This window comes from Limanda limanda, chromosome 11 (genome assembly GCF_963576545.1).
Source record: "Limanda limanda chromosome 11, fLimLim1.1, whole genome shotgun sequence".
Lineage (NCBI taxonomy): Eukaryota > Metazoa > Chordata > Actinopteri > Pleuronectiformes > Pleuronectidae > Limanda > Limanda limanda.
Window position 1 is genome coordinate 13,702,458 of NC_083646.1, and position 22,118 is coordinate 13,724,575.

General features: G+C 42.1%; 1 protein-coding gene across 1 annotated transcript; it reads left to right on the plus strand.

Moving 5' to 3' along the window:
- Positions 1-750: 750 nt before the first annotated feature.
- On the plus strand, positions 751-22,058 carry st14 (ST14 transmembrane serine protease matriptase). The gene is made up of 19 exons (XM_061081504.1): positions 751-795; positions 8,461-8,608; positions 9,237-9,397; positions 10,612-10,682; positions 11,085-11,248; positions 11,974-12,009; positions 13,051-13,279; positions 14,595-14,734; positions 14,889-14,992; positions 15,436-15,545; positions 16,307-16,437; positions 16,928-17,032; positions 17,569-17,676; positions 17,997-18,110; positions 18,987-19,106; positions 19,536-19,716; positions 20,374-20,642; positions 21,250-21,386; positions 21,529-22,058. Exons 1-19 carry the CDS (start codon positions 772-774, stop codon positions 21,688-21,690), a joined length of 2,514 nt encoding a protein of 837 aa, XP_060937487.1. The 5' UTR covers positions 751-771; the 3' UTR covers positions 21,691-22,058.
- The last annotated feature ends 60 nt before the right edge of the window (positions 22,059-22,118 follow it).

Consider the following 22,118-nt stretch of genomic DNA (forward strand, 5'->3'; position numbering starts at 1 on the left):
AACCAATCACAAATAGACACAAATCAATCAATCGGTGCCTGGATGAAACACTGCAGGCCTCATATATTGAGAAGGCATCAAGAAGCATTTAGAAACACTGTTTTCTATCACAATGTAAAATCCATAATGTTACTTTAAACTGAACGATATTACCGACCATCATGCCTAGATTAAAAAAAACCTATTATACCAGCCAATATTTATAGCTATCACAATAAATGTCATATTGTTATTCAAAGACTGATTATTGCTCCTGAGTGAAGGTTGTAGTCGTAATATCTTTATGGGCAGAGGATGAAAAACACTTAATAAACAGCTAAACCTTTTTTTTTATAAATCTGAGGTAAATAAGCATTATATAACGATATCCCTAGATTGGTCTTTTGTTTTATCGATATTGCTGAAACTCATATTGTGATTATTATTTGTTGTCCTAATGTAATGCAGTGTGTATTCTATACAATAATAAACGTATTTAAAAGTTGTTCTTAGTGAATTTAGTATTTACTTGCTCTGTGTCTCTGGGCTGATGATGAAGTCTCTAAGGTCATGGGAGGCAGCGGTGGGCGTGGCTAGTCTCCTGGGTGTGTGAGGTGGAGGCTGCCCAGGTGTGTCCTGAGTGCTCGACAGACCAGGAAGTGACTCTGTCCCCTGGAGACACCGAACACAGCACAGTCCCTTTCTGTCCTGAACGAGACACTCTGACACGGTTCCACGGAGGAGACAGACAAAGTGTTGGACCCTGCTGGACTCCACCTGCTCGCTGCAGAAATGTCCGCCAGATACGAATTCGAGGTGAGTGTCACTCTGTGCCTCCCACGGATTTTCACCTCGTTCCTGGGGTTCACACGGTAGATTTAGCACGAGCACGCAGTTTGTTTTGGCCTAGTGCGTGTGCGTGCGTGCAGTGTGTGTGTGTACATGCGTCTTTGTGACTTCTGTGGGACTTTTCCAGTAAAGGTTAATTACAGAGGTCCTGGTGAGGGTTTGACCTCGGGAGGGTTGATTAAGGCTGGGGACATGGTTTTGGTTTGGTGGTCCTGAATGAATGGAATTCCATGGTGTGACCTTACAAGAATAGCGTGTGCGCGTGCGTGCGTGTGTGTGTGTGTGTGTGTGTGTGTGTGTGTGTGTGTGTGTGTGTGTGTGTGTGTGTGTGTGTGTGTGTGTGTGTGTGTGTGTGTGTGTGTGTGTGTGTGTGTGTGTGTGTGTGTGTGTGTGTGTGTGTGTGTGTGTGTGTGTGTGTGTGTGTGTGTGTGTGTGTGTGTGTGTGTGTGTGTGCGTGTCTGAGGACCATTTTAAGCATAAACCCTACAGAGTGAGCACATTTTTGGAAAGTAAGGACATTTTGACCTGTCCTCACTTTTTCAATGGGCTGTTGGAGGTTTAGGGTTAGAAATATGTTTCGATTAGGGTTAGCCATTTCGTTTGGATGGTTAATGTTAGGGTAAGAGGCTAGGAAATGTATTGTGTCAATAAGTGTCCTCATTAGTTTAGAAGTACAAATGTGTGTGTGTGTTAGGCCTATATGAAGTGACTGGTATGTCCTATGCATGCTCCTCATACCTTCAGTCCTTGACAGCGCTCACTTAAAGTTAACTTCATTTTACCAGCAGTTTCTTTGCGGCCTCCAGGTTCCACACTAAACAAGTTTCCCCTCCATCATAGACATAGGAGTGAATGATTAAACCAGGGCCTCTTCGAAAAACCAGTCCTCGTGGTGTTTTTCTTTTGGCCAGAGTTTCTGTCACACTGAGGCAAAAGAAGTTTTGAATCTGATGTCAACATGAGCGTTTCGAAAAGGGAAGGATTGTTTATTTACATCCTCTTTGCCTTCAGATAGAAAGAAAAAGAAAGATGCTCTGATAAATTATACAACATCACTAAATATTAAGTAATTGTTTGAAATGTGGGTGATTAAATTATAGATTCTGCAGAATCTTGTGTCACACTCAAGTAATGCTTAATCTATGTCCTTAACCAAGCAGTCAACTGAAGTCCTAGGTGCCACATCCCTTTCTGACTTGATATTTACCTTTTTAAAAGATAATTGTTTGAAGCTTCCGATATAGAGAAACATATTAAAACTGGATGAACCATTTCTGCAATCCATCCCTCAACATTATGAAGTGTTTGATGTGGTTCTGTTTAGATATTAAGAGAGTCGATCTGTGCTGTTCCCATTCCCAAAGAGAGCTAGAGGCTCACAAAGCATCCGTCAATTGTACTGTGTCAGTATTAATATATTTAAACTGCTAATTCTCTTTTATGTTTCTGTTGATTTTATGAAAATAATTTGTTTCTGATTAATACTTGTCGAATGTAACTTACTGTGGTAGAAGCATGAAAAAAACAAAAAATTCTCGACACACAAAGACGTGCATATAGTATTCGTTTTTCCCAGTGACTTTCAAACCACTCCTGAATTTTGTAAGAATCAGTTTGTGTCACTATTTCTTTCCACTGCACCACCAGGCCAAGGTGTGGTGAGGCATCAGTTGCATAGTTGCCAGCAGGTAGCAACATTCAGCTAGTTGACGGTTTAAGGTTGCATCAACAACAGATAAATGTGAACTTCATGAAGAAACTTGTTGAATGACTATTGAGTAAAAAACATTTTTTTTGTTAAAAGGTATATAATTGTTTTTAGGAAATCAAGAACTACCACAGTGATTTAGACTGACTTTGTTTGTCTGATTATAAAACAGATTTGTTTGAGTTAAGAACAGGTTTGGCTCTTGTAGTGTAATATTTAAGCAGGCTTGTATTTTTATTAGCAATGAAAGGTTGTAATAAAACTTATAAAAGCTTTCCCCCCCTGTGTCCTTTAATGTCATATTCTCCTGGAGCATGAAAACCTTGTGTAAAAACCCTTATAGTTCTTATTACTACATAATTCCATCTTGTTAAATTCCTGGGAGATGGACAAAAAATAGTGAACGAATACCAAAGGTTAACTTTAGTTAGCTTCCTGAAGGCTGTGGTAACAAAGGGAGCAAAACTCACATGCTGCTTTTTTCTTTCTTCAAAATTAAATAGTTTAATCTTGAGAAAGAAGTGTGTAAGACTTCCCCAAAAACAGGATGAGCTGAATATTGAATTTAAATATTTATAAAGTTCTGTCTTTTGTGTAAGAAATTCATTGTGGCTAAGATCTATGTGAATGACTGAATAAACGTAGTATTTGTATCAATGTGGAAAAGGATGGATTTTATATCTATTTACAGAATTTCAATTTACATTGATAAACTACACAAAACTCTGCTATTGAACCAGTTTCAAAATTATGTACATTTAAAGATGGATCTAAAACAAACTCAAAGTTGGCATAACAGAACTCTGATCATCCTTTTTCTGAAAGCTGAGACACTTGTTTTGACATTAGTGAAAGTGTTGATAAATGAACGTTTCTTTTGATTATTGCTGTTTGGTGGTGGAATCACAAAACGCTTTTTCAGGCAAGGCCGCACTCTTTTTCTTCTCGGCCCACATTTCAAGGGTAGTCGTGTTGAAACTGAGCAATAGAAGTCAAGAGAATGCGGCGCTGATGTCGCACCTCTTATCATCTGGCTGAATGATGCATTCAGAAACACTAACAAAACTGCAAGAGGGCGAGTTTAATCTTTTACACGGGCGTTGTTTGCCTTTTAGCTGCACCTGTGGCCTTCTTGTGTAAAATTATTATTGGTGATGAAGTTTGCCTCCATGTAACGGAAGCAACAGAAGTTGTCTTCCTTTAGTATTCTTCAGTTCTTCAGTATGGAAAATGCAGTGAGGGTTATTAGTTGACAACTCTCTGCCAGGTGGTCGTATCATAGCTTATATCTTGAGGCTGCGGCTGCCTGACACTTCCTGGCTGATGCTGCAGTATGGCCTATAAAAGGCTAACTGCTAACGTCTGCTCGCGGCTACTGCCAGACAGGATATGTGTGTGTCAGCCTTTGTTTACTGAAAGGAAATATAAGACCGCTGAAGCCTAAATTATTATTTCATTTGGTGCCCGGTTTGACCAGGACTCGCCGGCAGAAGAGATATTATACCTTCAGTGGGGCCGTCCTGGTTAAATAAAGGATAAATAAATAATGCCAGCATTGATTGGCTATCGTATTTGATTGGACCTTTTGGTCTGCGGGCTGCTTTGGATACATCAGTGTTGGTGAGTGCGGAGAAGGCTTTCAAAACTTTTGAAAGAAGATCACCAATTTTTCACACCAAGGCTTTTTCATAGGTCATGAGAAGTTGTATGAAGTCTATTGTGGCTCTAGATGAAGCTGATATGAGTTTGAGGCAACAATAAAACACTATAAATAATTATTCTAATATAATTTTCATCAATAGCAATGTTTCAAAGTTTTCTATACATCTTGATGTAAAACTTATAAATTCTGCAAGCACAGTGAGGACTTGTCACACAATTGATCTACCACAGATAACTAAAATGTCATTCTCTGCTAATAAAGAAAAGTTTAAGATCTTTCGCCATATCGCCCAACCCAATCCTAATTTCCCTAACCTGAATCTAAAATCTAAAACAACATCTCTGGGGACAGGGGGGTGGAGTTAGAAAGAGGTGAGGTTACCAGACGTCTGCAGCCGGCTCTTCATCCCTGCTTCAGGTGGAACAGCTTGGAGCTAAATTCGCCACAGCTAGCAAAACACACCTTCACCTCTGACAAACTTTGACTGAACTGTCAGTGGTCGAGTTGCATGGTGGGTAATGTAGGTGCCAGGTTTTGACAAGGAGGAGGAATTGTGAAAGGGTGGAGCAGTCTTACAAGCTATAGCCCAGAGGCAACTCTTAGAAAATGCACAAGGCCTGTTGGCAATCCACTTCAAGCAGAAAGAAATATATAATGTTAGGACTGCATTTCTTTCTGTATCTTGTATTATTTTATAATATTGATGACAAACATTGTGCAGAATTATCAGCATATCGGAGAAATACTGTCAGCTGCACCTATATGAAACAGATAGGGAGGTGCATACATGATTCACCCCCAGTTTGACCATAAGCTACAGTGGAGCTGCTGCTTTTAATGGAGGCAGAACATTAATGACTAACCCAATTTACGTGAGAATACACAACACTGTGACAATGAGTCACCGTGACGCTGAAACTGGAGCAGCTTAATGAAAATAGACCATTAATCATTAATTTTACTGTTGCCATGTGTATTTCTTTTGATAATTTGATATTATTTTTTATTAAATGTTTTTTCTTTTCTAATCTATAACCTGTTTTATTTCTGAATCTGCGCTCCATTGCTGTAAGAAGTCTTTCCTGTTATTTGTTGTAAATTTTTCATTTCTAACGGCAATTTACAAGGTCCTTTGTAAATAAACATTGTTTTTATTATTGTAATATTATTAGTTTTAGTGTTAGTTACTACAGCTACCATGTAAACTGTGATTGTGGGCAGCTGCTTCAGATTCACATTAGAGAGATGAGGTGAGGTTGCCACAAAGGAATTAGAGGGAAGAAGCTTAAATTAGAAGAAAAAAGAAGTCTTGTGAATCATCTGTAGGAGGCAGATGCCTCCCCACGTCACCAGACTCACACTGAACTCATACTGATAGAGACAAATGGGTCACGAGCCAGGTTCAGTGCATCTTTCTCTCAAGTATCGGCCATATAACCATCTATTAACACATGTTGGCCTAAATATAATGTTTTAATGTCTTTTCAGCCTGTGCTCACTTCTATTTTCCATTTTGTATGCCTTCCTTCCTTTTAATGTGGATCAACTGCCGACTAATCCACATGAATAATGTTTAGAGCTGTTTCCCCCCCAACACTCTGCTCTGTAGCATTATATATTGATGATTGATTTATTGAACGTGGAAACTTGAGGTTAGCGTGGCACACCTGAAGGGATCGGCGGCACAAAAATATGCTGCTTCAGTGTGTTCACTGAATTAATGGCAAACCAAGACTGTAATGGTTTTGTATATAATATTAATATATATTTTTAAATTCAGCAGGATTATCACTAATATATATATTCAGGTTTCAAAAAAGGAAAACTGAAAAATAGTCCTGTTATCGATGCATTTCATTTATAATATGCATAAACTCTTTATTAGAATGTCCAAAAACCACGTGACCTATGTTATAAATGCTGTTGACTTGAGGACTAACATTATACAAAATGTTTCCAGCGATGTTTAAACCCCGAGACGTTTTATTTGAGTTATTGGGACGTTTCATTGTCGTTGCCTTTTATTTGGTCGTATCAACTTTACCTGTTGTTTTGTCTGTCTTTTCTTTAACTTCTGGGGCAAATGACAAAGTAAGAAAACAGGTTGGTCAGTTAGTCAGTTCCACTCCTTGTATTGGTCCCTTGTAATGGATTTATTCATTGCTGTTTGCTGCGTCACATGAAGAAAACTCTAAAACATTTCTTCATCCATGAACAAGATTTGCAAACAGTGGTGAGGACAACTCCCATGATCCCACGCTGCTTCAGGACGTCATCACACTAGGCCTTTATTATTGATTTGATTGAGAGACAATCAAATCTAAGTGGGGACAAAGTTGAATGTTGCATGTAAAACCTGGCAGAAGTAAAGTACTTAAATGTTGACTTGAAAATGACTTCTACTACACTGTTAGTATTTGGTTTGTTCAGAAATAATCAAAATATATGTGAGTTTTTCAAAGTTATTCTTACAATACATTCAATCTCTGCTTTATTCTAACTCAAGTTTTAGATGAATTAGATAAATCGTTTTAATAAGGACTGGTGTGAAAGAAGCAAATCCTGTAGGCTGAGCTGTGAGACGTTTTTTTCCCTCCTTGTCTAAACCACACCTCCCAGCGGTAGCAGCCACTTTTCCAGACCAGTTATTCTGCTTGGGAAGTCTCTCTGTCGACTGATCCCTAACTCTCCGTGTTCACCTGCAAGTTTTACTTCCCCAAACTCAAGGCCTGTTACACAATTCAAATAGATTGCAAGTAAAACATCATGTTTTTCATACAGTTTGCATCAGTGTTTTGTGGCGTTTCCTTACGAGTCTGTGTTGAGAGATGGACAGACACTGCTTTCTTTTTTTTAATATGAATAAGCACGCTGCGCTGGTGTTTAAAAAAAGCTCCAAAGAGTTTAAAAATGGGTGGTATTTCTTTATAGGGGTGAAGAATGGGATATGATGAAGAGCATGTAATGGTTTTATTAAGCTGTGATCAGGCTGACTGATAGGGAGAGACCCTGGAGCACTGGCTGACCCCGTCTCTAATGATTCGCCTCATTCTGGCCCATGATTGCTGTTCAAGATTCCAATTAGAAAGCATGTGTGGAAGCCCGGCTTGGGTAAGAATAGGCCTTAATTGCCATGAGTTATCATCTAGACGCGTGTAATTGAGCCCCCATCTTAAGGGGCAGCACATCTGACAAATTGATTTAATACCAAAGTGATTCTTCATCCCTAATGGCACTCGGGCTTCTTCACTCATGGGCTACACTCGCTGAATTCATTGTGTGTTGATTGCTGAAGCGGTCCCAAACCTTTTCTCTCCGTCCGCCCACTTGAGTGAGCTCAGCAACAGACGCACTTACAGTATCGACAGAGAGAGGACGCACACAGCCTAAAGCACCGTGCCCATGTTCTCCACAAGTTTATCCCTCAGTTATGAAGCAATATTCTGGATGCATGTAAGACTAGAAAAGTGTGCGTGTGTGTGCGTGTGTGCGTGTGCGATATGAGTGTGGCAGCTCAGTCACATTTACTGAACGGGTTTGACCAGTTTTGCAAACGTATACATGCTGCCTGTTTGAACATGTCGCTCTTGGAAAACAGTGTGAGGCGTTTCACATCAGTTTGTTTTAAAAACATGTCCTAGTACAGCAGTTAATATTAATTGTTTTACATCAGATTAACAAATCAACTTCTTGTACAAACTTGTCAAACATTTTTGACTATAACAAACCATATAAAATCTAGATTTGAATTTGTTGTAGAATTAGGGTGTTTACAGTGTTTACGCTGTAATACAAAGAGAACCCAAAATACATATATATAGAAAGTGAATAAAGAAAATTAACATAAATCCCCATCTCTATGTATTTTGTATTCTGTCAAAAGCAAAGTTTTTACATTGATGCATATCTACAAATATAAACACAGATCCTTTTAAATCTGTTTATTTAACAGTTACATTATTATCAGCCAACCAATAAATCGGTTGGTCTAATGGAGGTTTCAAGGTAAAGGGCCTGTGTTATTTATCTTCATTGAATTGGGATGAATTGTAATTTGTTCTGTCAAAAACTGTTTCTAATGGTCCAATCCATGATCCATCATTTGGAGACCTATTTCACGGTTTTTTTGTTAAAAAAGAAAGATTAGTTATTCACATTATCCACTCTGTCTGGAAATAGCTCTCATTGTACTTTACAGTGTAATGTATTTCCACACTGAACATACTTACAGGATGTTTGTTGACTCTGTTTTCTCGATCAGGCCAACAATGGTCGCCAAGAGCGGATCGACTTCTTGACCAACAAAGAGAAGGCGTCGGCAAAGCGGAAAACCGGCATCATCGTCGGGGTTGTTCTGGGTTGTCTGGTCCTTGTAGCTGTTGCAGCGTTCCTCATTTGGTGGTTTGCCGGTGAGTATAAAAAGAAGCTTCCCTCTATTATATCATTCACATTAGAGGCTTTGAGGAACTGTGCTTTTATATATTTGTATAAAACAAATTTTAAATCATAAAAACCATGAGATGTTTGGTGTCCTCTGGACATTTTTCAGAATAAACAACGTTATTGTAGATAGAATTAAATGAGGAGCTCAGAGTGTTTACATCACTAACAGCAGCCTCTGTAAAGTGGATCGTTTCCACTGGCTGTGAAAGCACAGCTCTTTGATATGAGTTTAAGAGTGGCTTGTTTGGACTTTGTAATTTCCCATTAGTGTTCGCCTTTTTGACAGCTCTGCCTTTCTCCTTTAATAATGGAAAGGAGACAAATGTCACAGAGTCCACGGGCGCAGCTTCCCTGTCGTTTACACACACAGGGTCTGATGAAAAGGCCTCTGAAGTCCTGATAAACAGCCTCTTGATTCAACTGGCGCTTTTAATTGCTCCGAGAGCCCGACTGTCTTCTCGATATCAGACCACGCTATGCAACTTTTAAAAAGGGCTTCAAGGCCCCAAGTCTCCTCTTTCGTCAGAGGCAGCCATCTTATAACATTTTGTTGATCAAACACTCAACTCTCATCTGCCTCTCTCCTCCTATAAGTTAAAGATGCAGATTCATCAAGCACCCTCAGCAGACACAGCAGCCCGTCACCGCAGCTCTTCAGCGGGCACATGAAGCTGACTGGTGTACCATATGCTCAGAAACTGGAGGACACAGAGAGCAAGGAATTCAAGACGTTGGCGAAAAAGCTGCAGGCAATTGTGAGTTTGACACTCGAAAAAAGACGATTCCTATTTTCCATCCTCTTCCCCCCCTATCATCTGTATTGTTTATTGTTAACTATTTTGAGTAGAGTATTACACCCAGTTAAGGATTAGCTGTGGGTTTTGCTTGGCAATGTGGAAATGCTTTTTAAATATGCCCCTCGCAGTGCACTGAGACTGCTGAAAGCACAGTTGTGTGGGTGGAAACAAAAGGCTGTACATTCCCTCAGTAATTCCCTCAACAGCATCTCCTATTATTGGAGACAGTGGAGATGTTTGTAGCACCACTTAGGAGCATGTTGATAACAAAAAGAAAAAAAAAACCTTGCTGAAAACCCATCAGGCGCTCGCTTCCTCAGTGAAAAGCCACTGAAGTGAGGGTGTTGGCTGAGAGTGAGAGTGGAAGGGTGGGGGGTGAATTTTAGATGATGAGACGACTGGGGAAGAGCTTTATGATGTTCTACATGTGCTCTCGCATTAAAACAAAGAGGATTTTCAGATCGCTGCTGATCTCGGCTGCTGTTTACACGGCAGGTACGACTTGTTGGGGTTTGGCCTCAAGTAAACAACGTCGAGCTTGTTTAACCAGTTATCCTACAACTTCACTCTGACACTCTATAGCACCGCCTGTCTGTGGATGAAGGCTCCAACTCCTGAACCACATTCATTCGACCATATCCCCCTTAATAAGGATCTGAGACTATTGGTTCTGTATGTTTTCCATATGAAAAAATCTTTTTATTAAGATCTGTGATGCTGTGAAACATAATTCTGATGATTTGACACGGAATGACCAGAATGTACATTTTTAAACTGGGCATGGCATTTTTTATTTCATGTTAATTACTCTCTTTTATTATAATTTTGTGTCCTGTGAACTCCTCCTCTCCCTCCGTTTAACTTTTATCGTAAATCTAACAAATGAAAATAATGAATTTTTTTTTTTTACTGTGCATGCATAGTATATATGGTAAGGACTCCTCTGTATGGTAGTGACCTGCATTCACACCCACCAACCGTCTGTATCCTTGTCTGATTCAGTTCGTAGCTCAGTGCAGCTGAAGGCAAGACAGTTAATTGAGAATCCCACTGTTGTGTGCTTTGCGTGGAGGCAGTTTTCTTATGTTAACAAGCTCATTTGTACTTTGTCTTTAGGCAGACAAGCAGAAACCTTGTACAGTTGAGTAAAACAATTTTTTTTCTCTCTACAGCTGGGGGAAAACTACAAGAAAGATCCATTGCTGGGGGAACACCACACTAAAACGGTGGTCACTGCGTTCAGGTACCGTTGAGATCTCGAGCTCCGTCTAATTTTTTTATGCTGCTCAACAGTCCGTTGTTATGCTTCAGAGGACGTCACACTAAATCTTTTATGAAGGAAAAGCTTTGTTGCGCTGACCTGTGAGGGTTCTTAGTTTAAAGTCCACTGCATTTTTCAGCAAGTAAAAAAATGAAGGTTTGATGTGGTCTGTTCACTCTTAACTTGTGTGTAGTGAATTATAAAGTTCCATGCTAACAGTGGCAGTGAATTATAACAGTTCAAACCCTGCAGTACGCAGGATGTGGACAGAGGATGCAGATACTGCTGGAATTGTATTTTTTTTTGTTGTTGTTGTGATTTTGCAGAAAATCCCCAAATCCTGAATGTTACATGAATCTTACTCCATTCTCTCTCTTGCACCAGTGAGGGTGTGATAGCCTATTACTGGTCCCAGTTTGATATCCCGCCTGAAGAGGAGGAGATTGTGCCTGAGTTCTCAGAGGAGCGGGTGTTGGACGCACTGGAGAGCAACTTGAACGGGCAGCGCAGCACGGGGCCCATAAAGATCACAGAAATCACCACCTCGGGTTTGTACCACACAGGCCGGGGGGGGGGGGTCACATCGAGGGGCAAAGAGACGGGGAACAACTCTGTGTTTACTACAGCTGGCTCCAGAATGTGACATTTAACGGAGATAGAAGATTAAGCGCAGTGAATACAGATTTGAATAAGGTCATTGTCATCTCCTATCAGCATTGGTATTCTGTATGCTTTCCATTTGTATTATAGGAGCTTGCTCTGATTTGTGCTGATAAGATGATAATAGATAAGCCAGACCTCTCGGCTCGTGCTGCATCTGAGATTGCACATTTTATGCTGTTTGGATCCTCTAATGATATTAGCTGGGCCCTGGCCGGGCTCGAGACAGCCATTTCTCTTCCTTCTGTCTTCTCAGCATTCACGTTGCATTTGTCCATTTCCTGGCCACCATCCAAGCACCAGCCCCTATGACTCAGTGGTTTTTGGTCCCCTTTTTAAAATGATTTCTGTGGGTATGATTTGATGGTGCTGTCCCAGATAGTTAGACAGAGATGTATGGCTTGCTGCTGTAGGGCAAGGTGAGATGGAGCAGAAAGAGCTACACGCCATCGCCGGTTCTCTTAACCGACGGGAAATGGAACAGAAAATGTGCAACCCAAATATTTTAGGCTCATGCATCAAATTCTATCAGCCTCCCGACTTTAGTGACCCACTCTTACCTTTACCTCCTGTTTCTCTCTCTCTCCCCTGCTCCCTCTCTCTCCGTCTCCAGTCACAGATCATCGCATGGCCAGGAATCCCACAGCCAGTGAGTACGGTGCTTCCCATTTCAATCACTCGCAGCTGTAATTTTCCAGCTGGCTACACGTTCACCCTCCTGCCAGCGTGTAACGAATGGCTGCTCTGAACTGTACATGTGCTGCGCGAGTCGTAGCTCGAGGAGCCTGTATCAGGCCGGGCCGAGCCACTCACCATGTCCAGCACATTTCTTTGTCACCGTCTGCTGATTTATAGCCACGGCAGAATTACACTGTATTACATTATGTCACAATAGCAGGTGTACTGTCACAACATGATTCTGTCTTTACATTTGTTGTGTAACCAAGTTTTCTGCAGCATCTTAGAAAAGCCTATTAAATTAAATTATCTTACTTTAGGCCTTTAAAATGTCTTCAATACTTTTAGGTAGGTCTTATTTATTATTATTATCATCAACTATATTTACATTTCATCTTTCAAAATCAATTACAAGGTGCAAGTTAAAAATGAAAAGTTGAAGCCAAACAATAGTAAACAGTTCAAAAGCAAACGATAAGAAACAATTAAAAGCAATTTAAAGATCACACAGCAATAGAGCTAGGATATAGAAATAAAAACATTTACAGATGAGAAGAGTAAAAACAAGGTGAAATAAAACATTATAAAACAAATCTAATGGGCCGTTTGAGAACTGGGTGAGAGCACATCTATACAAATGTGTCTTTAAGAGAGATGTAAAACAGGATAAGGAGTCGGGACTGTGTAATGGCGAGTAGGGCCTAATTATAATGTTAATTTTAATGCTACTTCTGTTGCGCTTTAAAAATTAAGATAAATGTTTTGGCAGCACGAATAGTTTGTAATGTCTGTAATAAAACTACAAACAAGACCAATGTGGAAGTAATAACTGCACTCGGCTTGGCTGTAGGAAACATAGTGGATAATGTCTTCAAGAGTATTATTTATGATTTAATGTCAACAGTGAAGTGGAAGATTATCAGATTTTAATTAATCAGCTTTACGTTGTTCAGTTGTTGCCTTCTTCCATTTATCCGTTGACAAAATGTCTAACCCGTGTTGTCGTTTCCAGCGGAGTGTTTCTTCCGCCTGGAGGCTGAAGAAAAAGTAAAAAGCTTCTCGTCTCCGGGGTACCCCAAGGGCTACCCCCCGAAGTCAAGGTGTCAGTGGCAGATCCGAGCGTCGGAGAACAAAGCCATATCCATCACTTTCCCTTTTTTCCACATCGAGGATGACTGCTCGGACGACTTTGTTTTCATCTATGACTCTCTGAGTCCGGACGAAACTCAGGCCATCACAAAGTAAGTCATAGGGCTGCGAATGTCCGCAGGGTTTGGGAAACATGTCAGTTAGAAGTCATACTGGTGCTCTTTAAAGGTTAAATCCGCCATGGATGGATCAGTTATCATGTAATTTGCTCACAGTGTGCAGTATTCTTTGCACTAATGTTCCTCCACCTGAGAGGCATTTCATTTCAAAGAAAACCAGTACATTCAGTCGTCGTCAAATTGTGACACAAATCACATTCTGTCTTCGCCTTGAACCTCGGTAGCAGGGTTTGATAGGGCTCAACCAACATTTGTCTCATTTATTACGCCTTGAAGATCAGAGAAAGGGGGGGGAATATAGCTCGACATGATTCCCAGAGGACAAGCACCATGAATCACTTTGTATTTGACTGAAATGTTGCAGAGGGATTTAGGAGCAAAAGCTGTTTTGATGTGGGTGGAAAACATGTTCCACTTCATTCCTTTCACAGTGTTTGTGATTACAACCGTTTTTTTCCCTTCCTGGCTCTGAAGCCTTTTCGTGCTACATGTCCCGTTTTATTGTTAACTTTTTGAGACCTCAGTGAGATTGAGTTGGCTCAAAGAGACCTCTCCTTTCAAATCTGCGAAGGGGGCAAACCTGAGTGTACACCACTGTGTGTAATCTTACTTTGTGTTCGGGGGAGTGGTGCAATTCTGAGACTGCAGGCTCTTGAATACAACAGCAGTTGTGGCTGCAGGCATTTTCAAACTCGGGAACCTTTTCCAAACAAATATGTGTTACCAAGTGATGCATAACATTTTTATAATGCTATTGAGCGATCAGCTTTATTCAAGGTGACATGGGGTTTATGAGAGCCATAATATAATACTCTATAATGACATTATTGTACTGGAGCTAGATGTATTGCTGTTCTTGCAGTGTCATTCACAGCTCCATGGCTCTGCCGCCAGCAGTGCTGAAACTTTTTTCTAATGTTCCTATAATGTCTGACTTTGAAACTGCGCCTAAGCAATTTCTTTTTAGCGTTGGCACATCTCGCTTTATTTATCTCTTTCTCTACCTCTCTCTGCTCGTATATATTGATTTATGTATTTTTCACAATTATTTCCCTAGCATTTTAAACTTGTTTGCCGCGTTGATGTTTTAGTGTTTCTGACCAAAAAGAATCACATCTGTATTTGATATAAGCGAGGCACATCCTCAGAAACTGTAAAACTCCATTTACTAAATGCATCAGACGCTCAGCCTGTGCTACACAGTTATTGCAAACACCTTTTTTTTTCTTCCTCTTTCTAATTCTGTAATGGGAACTGATGTGTGCACTGCTCATCCTTTTTCTCACAGGCAGTGTGGTCAGAGGCCTCCCTCCAACCCGCTGCAGGTGGCGTCATCCGGAAACATTATGCTGATTAACTTGATCACTGACACCGCCGTCCAGAGGCCGGGCTTTCAGGCAGAGTACAGAGCCATCCCCAAGTCTCAAGGTAATGAGTCAACCATGTGTCAACTGTATTCTCTACGATATCTGCCATAAGTTCACCTCGTTTATAAAAAATAAATATCTTTTATTTGATTGTTATAATTCTACAATGCAAATGATAATGTGCCTTGAGATAATATCAGACACGTTCTCTCCAGTGAAAACCTGTGGTGGTGTCCTCACTGAAAAACAAGGAGTCTTCACCTCCCCACTTCACCCCAGCTTCTATCCTCCTGCCGTCGACTGCAAGTGGACCATCAAGGTTTGCAACACTGCTCCTCCTCCTCCTGGCCCCCTCCCCTACCCATAACCCCCCCTCCACCCACCTCCTCCTCCATCATCCTTAGCTTGCCACGAGAGGAACGCTGAGGCAGCACTATAGAAGCCAAGCTGTTCAGTACCTCTTCTATCTTCATCTGTCAGGGTGCTGGTGCTGCTGCAGCTCTGGCTGAGCTGCGGCATTTTGCGTCGGTTTTGTTTGCTGGTGTGCATGCAGCACTGTGTGTGTGAGTGTGAGCACGTGCACAAGTGAGTAAGTGTGCTCGCTGCTTTCCCTTAGTGTGTGTGTGTGTTTGTGTGTTGCTTGTATGCAGTGCCTTCAGATGAACTGCAGATACATGTCTTTGGGTGTAGGCGATAGAAGTGACATGCATGCATGGTAAACAAGGTTGTTATGAACCAATCACCTCTTCCTCTGTGCTGCAGGTCTCTGCTGGGATCAAGGTGCGGGTGAAGTTCACCATTTTCCGCATGAAGGAGCCTGAAGTGGACCCCCGTGTGTGTCACAAAGACTATGTGGAGATTATGGGCAACAAGTAAGACTAAACTCTGCAAATGAATGAATGCTTTACACGTCTATATGAATGTGTTGAAAAGTTCCAGTTTTATGTCCACTGGCTCCTTTTTCCACTGACCAGTAAATAAAACCATTGTTCTCAGGTTAAATGGCTTAAAAGTAGTTCAACTGAAACATGAGAAGTTTTTAACAAACCCACTGGTCGGTCAGAATTATCAGGAAGAGAAAACAAAGGTGAAGGATAAGAGAATGTTTTACAGACAAACTTCTTTGTTCAACTTTGACCTGCTGTATTTCCATTTAGTTTCAGTTTTACCTCCAAATAAAATATTTTAAACTAAACTGTTGGTTTGTTTCCAACTCCGACTGTTGGAAACAAACTCTTCATATTTCTTGCTCCATTAGAATTTTTACCTTTGCCGAGGAGGTTGTGTTATCGTCTGTTTACTGGTGGATATAGGATGAAAAATTGTGATACAGGGTGTTTTTTTTGCATTTTCATGACAATAGTTCTTGCATTGATAAAACACTATCTGGCCCATTTAGGACTGATATTTGAGAGTGTGCACTTTGCTGCAGATGCACAAAAAAAATCTTGATTTAATGAATTTAAATGTGATTTCATAAGGGGACTGTTGGGCCTTGGTGGGGTTATGCACTCTATTGCGAGCAACATTCGAGTTTGTAGTGCCTGTTCCCAATAGAATCCCTCCAGTTATAACATCATCATCAAATCACACCTGTCATAATATTCCTGTAAACATTGGTTTTGTGTCGCAGGTACTGTGGAGAATCGTCCTCCTTGGCTGTGACCAGCTCCAGCAATGTCCTGGAAGTCCTCTTCCACTCAGACGAGTCCTTCACCGATAAAGGCTTCAGCGCCGAGTACGTCGCATACGATCCCAAAAACCGTGAGTTAAAAGTCTCGTCTGGCGCCCACGTTGACACAGCACTTGGAGGGTGACATGTTGTGGCGTGACAGTGACACTCATAGCCTGCCATTACGGAGCAGCGCAGAGGGAGTAACTGTGCCGTCTGAGAGGCCACGAGACGGCAGCTGACTGACAGTGGAATGGAGCTGTTTTAGTGGCTTTAGAAACTGCTGCGGTGAAACTCAAGAGCTAGACTAATCACCAGAGAGCTTGTTTATTGGGTCCATTTTATTTGCCACTGTCAGTCACGAGCACTCCACTTTCAATACCCTCCCTCCGCTCTTTATGTTGTCTCCCAGTTTGACTGAAATAGATTTATAATTGCTCCGATCAACAGGGACAAGCATCGGCCACATGACGGATGTTGTGAAACTACACTGTCGCTCCCCCTCGCTCAATTTGTCACCGTCCTCTTTCTCTCTTTTTTCCCCCCCCTCTGCTTTCTCTCCCTCTTTTCACTGTTTTGCAGCTTGTCCCGACCAGTTGACTTGTGCCTCTGGCATCTGCATCGGTAAGGAGCTGAAGTGCGATGGCTGGAACGACTGCGGTGATATGAGCGACGAGAGGGACTGCCGTAAGTTGACCCAACCACACCGTTCCTGTCTTTCCTCAACGTTTTTTTCCCCTCTTTACTATTCCCTCTTCTCAGCTCTGTAAAGGAGAACACAATTTGGGAAATACTTTGAAAGTTAGTTTTCTTGCTTAGAGTTGGATGACGAGATCGATATCACTCTCACATCTGTTGGTTTAACACTAGGTTCCGATAAGCATCCATTTACCGTAGAAGAGTAGAAACGGGTAAATGATGTGCATTTGTGAAAGCAGCTTCTCTGTGAACAGCCCCACAGACACAGCCCCTGAAAAAAATATTGATTTTATTAATTTTTTTTGTCTGTAGCTTCATATTTAATGTGCAGACATGAGATCGTTCCCAAACTTCTCATCCAACTCTCAGAATACATATAAACCCCCCCCCCCCATAACAGGTTAAACAATTCTTTCCAGCCATTATCGTTCTGTAATTATATTTTTATCACTGATTTGTGTTCCTCTCGTATTAACACCTTCTTCTTTTGCACGATTAAACACGTGACCTTTCTGTGCCGTCAGATTGTGGCAAGGACCAGTTCACCTGTGGCAACACTTTGTGCAAACCCAAGCTCTGGGTGTGCGACAGCGTCAACGACTGCGGAGACTGGAGCGACGAGAAGAGCTGCAGTGAGTATTCCCGTCTCTCTTTAAAGGGCTCTTGAGGGGATACAAAGCCCATCTAATGCTATACTAATTGTGCTAACATTAAAGAAACATCAGTGCTAATGCTCTGGTCACTGACTGCTGGGCCGTGTGCACTCATTATTCTATCAGTAATGGAGTTTGTTTGAAGCCTTGCCCAATTTGCCCAGCATCTGTCCAGGCTCTTAATCATGTGTAAAACACGCAAGAAGAATGGAGACGGATGCAAATGTCCACCGTGGCTGTTCAAGTTTTCATCTTTATCTTATCATAATGTCCTTGTTACTGTGTCTCTTCGCCTGCAGGTTGTGAGGAGAACGAGTTCCGCTGTGGGGACGGGGAGTGCATGCCCCAGGATGTGGTGTGCGACAGTAAGAAGGACTGTATGGATGGAAGTGATGAGGCCTCTTGTAAATCCTGTAAGTAGCCGGGTTATCCTCCTCCTCACCAGTCGCGCATTTGAAAATTCCTCCACGGTCATTTATGAAAATGTTACACTTCACCATTAAACAAATAACCTTCGTCCACATTCCAATGGATGATTAGAGTTTTAGATTAGACATTTTTTATGCTTCAGCAACATCCAGGGGCAGAGATTCTGTGCTCTTGTGAACACGATATCTCAGAAACACACAAAGGCAATTTCTTCAAATCTGGTTCAAACATTCGAATGGAGTCAAAGAAGAAACGATTCAATTTTGGTGGTTACAGGTCAAAGGTCACATGACCATGCAAATCCCTTTCTGTGCCTAGTACACATGTTATCTTAAGAACCTCTCGAGAGAATACGTTTATATATGGTGCAAATGTTCACTTAGACTCACAGGTTAACTGATTTGATTTATGGTTGCCTCACAAATGTTTTCTGGCCTGTTGAACATATCTCATTGAATTTCTTTAGTATTTGACCAGTTGTCACGTGGACTCAAAAATTAACTGATTAGATTTCAGTGGTGAAACGTCACTATGACCTTATGTGGTTATTGGAGGTGTAGAACCACAGCTCTCTCTTTCTCCAACTCTCAACCTCCCTCACTCCTGCACATTCTCCTGCAAACATGCAAAGATGGCAATCTTGCATTCCCTTTTGATTTTCACTTCTGTGAATAAAGACGAATATTAAACCCTGAACTCTGATCAATACGACCAATCAAAACCATCTGCTCCTCAGTCGGTAGGCATAGAGCGTTCAGGCGTCACTGTGAAGCTTTGCTGATTGCTCTGTATTTTACTGGTTAAACTTGGACTGAAATCAGTGTTTTGATTTGGGCGACCTGTCTCCACTCCACTTGTAGCCCCGGGTGTCTGCTCTGACTTCAGCTACAAATGCAAGAACAGTGCCTGTATCAGTAAGCTGAACGCCGAATGCGACCGCGTCAAAGACTGCCCCGACAACTCCGACGAGGACCACTGTGGTGAGTGAAAGTTATTTCCCCCTCGTAGTTCTCAGCTTTCTGAATTTTTTTAAAACGGCTAAAAGTGGATCTTATCTCTTAAGTGTCATTCAAACCAGATTATAGTGGAGCCGAGTGCTGCTGCGCGCTGGGCTGTCTATTAGAAAAAAAGCCCCAGGCCCTGACTGCTTTATTTATTTTATTTTTCTTTGAAAGCTGCTCTTGTCATTGCTGAAGTTTTTTTTTTTTCCCTCCCATTTGAGCCTCAGGGTATTTCTGTATTTTCCCGTTTTTTTTGATCAGCTGATATGCTATATGATGGCTTCAAGTCAACTTAATCTCATTTTCAGATTTTCCTGTCTGATCAGTCGAGCCAGTCTCACCTAGAACTTTTGCACTCACACATTCAGCGCCTCATCCTCCCTCTGTCTATTCTCTGTTACATGTCAGATTGTGGCACCAGGCCTTATAAGCTGAACCGGATCGTGGGAGGGCAGAACGCCGAGATGGGGGAGTGGCCCTGGCAGGTCAGCCTTCACTTCCAGAACTACGGACACACGTGTGGCGCCTCTATCATCTCAAACAAATGGCTGCTTACAGCGGCCCACTGCTTTGTCACCAGGGATCCAGCGTGAGTCACAGCGGAAACATCCACACACATGAACATCAGGAACGTGTTGTATTAACCATGAAACCGATTCCCTTCATATGTTCCCTTCTAGAAACTTATATTATTTCCACTACTTTATTATTCATCAAATGTATTAATATTTTTTAGATGAGTTGGTTGAAAATACAACTCAACCATGAAAGCATGCAGCTGCATTCAAGATAGTGTCCTGTAGGTGGAGCACTACCCATGCTGATCGACCTGAGCCACTGTAGTGACTGAGCAGGGAAACGTGTTCGTTTCACACATTCGCGGCTGGTGTTGATGTTTGTTATACAAACCCAGGGAACTTTAATTTATATCATGGCTTCTAATTTAATCTCTGAGCATTTTCCAGATTACATATTGGAGCCACTGCAAAGAGTTTCTTTATAATTATATATATCTTGTCACACTGCATGTTTTTGTACATGGTTACTGAATCCGAACCAAACTGTGGTGAGACTCAGCTCAGATGTTCAGCTTTAGTTGAGAGGTTTTGCTCGTGTTTGAGTCTCCACAGTGAGTAAACATGTAACCTCAAAAGTACCACATTGTGTTGGATTGTGTTGGACGTGCCACCTCATGCATGTACAGAACCCTGACCTCTGACCCGTGACGCTCTGCCTCCGACCCCAGGAACCATATGGCCTCCAACTGGCTGACCTACAGCGGCATGCAGGACCAGTTCAAGCAGGATGGCGTACAGCGCCGCAATGTGAAGAAGATCATCTCCCACCCAGATTACAACCAGATGACCTTTGACTATGACATTGCGCTGCTGGAGCTCAACGAGCCGCTGGAGTTCACCAACACCCTCCAACCCATCTGCCTGCCGTCTTCCTCCCACATCTTCCCGGCGGGCATGTCCTGCGTGGTCACCGGCTGGGGCACGCTCCGAGAAGGAGGTATTAGCATGAACCGGTGCTTCTGCTTCGAGCTGCTCTAGTTTGTTTTGTTGTTTTTCTCTCTAACGTATTGTTATCATTATGATGTGAATATTTTGAACTGTTTTTGCTGAATCAAAGTTCGCCCACTCTAAAATTGTGTTTCTCTTTTTGGCGTATCCAATTGGCATCAAAATTAAGACGACCCCCCCCCCCCCCAGTTCTTTTTAACAATGAGCTGTTCATCTCCGTTCTTCATCTTCTTTTCCTGTCTGCTACTCTTCTACTCTTATTCTCTTTCTCATCCCATCCTGTCTTCTTCCTCTCCTTTAATGTCCTCATCATTTCTTTATCTCTCTTGTCTTGACATACTTCTCTTCCGCTCAACCCTCCCTCCCCGTTCTCTCATATCTCATCTCATTGTAATCTGCGCTTTTCCATTAAGCCGATATCCATATCCATATATCAAGACCATGTCGGCTCTCCTGCGAAGCCTCTTAAACCTTCATTAGCTTGCAGTAATCCAGCCCGTTAACACCTTTTGATGTTAGAGGCAAACACATGGGGGGGGGGGGGGGGGGGGGTGTTCACGTGGCAGAGCGCTGACCCCATTGCCGTGCTCTTGCAGGTCAAAAGGCACAGCTGCTGCAGAAGGCGACGGTGAAAATCATCAACGACACGGTGTGCAACGTGGTGACGGAGGGACAGGTCACCTCCAGGATGCTCTGCTGCGGGTTCCTGGCAGGAGGAGTCGACGCATGCCAGGTGAGACCAGAGAAACATGTTCCCAGAGTGGAAGGACCCGACCAAAGGGCTGATATAAATGGGTTCTCACACCCATAGAATTATTGTGCTCTCACTTCCAAACCCAATCTAATAACCAGTCTCCCCTGCATGTGCTCCCCAGGGAGACTCCGGCGGCCCCCTGGTGTGCTTCGAGGAGAGTGGGAAGTGGTTCCAGGCCGGCATCGTGAGCTGGGGTGAGGGCTGCGCCCGTCGGAACAAGCCCGGCGTGTACTCACGTGTCACCAAGCTGAGGCAGTGGATCAAAAAGGAGACGGGAGTTTGACGCTGCTGTGATGAAGAGGGAGAGATGCAGAGCGTCGGAGTGCTAAAAATAATGGAGAGGGAACATTTGAGTCTGATTCAGGACTCCGAGTCTCTCCAAGATGTTTTCATTCAGCAGCAGAATCTGGAGACTGTTGCACGGACCCAGCGACTCACATCAGTGACTCACAGCACTTTGTTTGGTTGCCAACCCCCTTTTTCCCACACACACACACACAAACAAACATAAACCACAGCAACCCACACTTTGTATATAGATCATAAAGGTGTAAATCTGTGAAGCGCATTTTGCCCACATCAATCATGTCATGTTTCCCCAAGTCCAAAAAAATCTAATATATATATATTCTGGGAATCATTTTCCTGGTTTTTATAAAATGCAACATTTAAGATTATTGCAGAATTTTAACATTTTACTTGAGCTTCTGA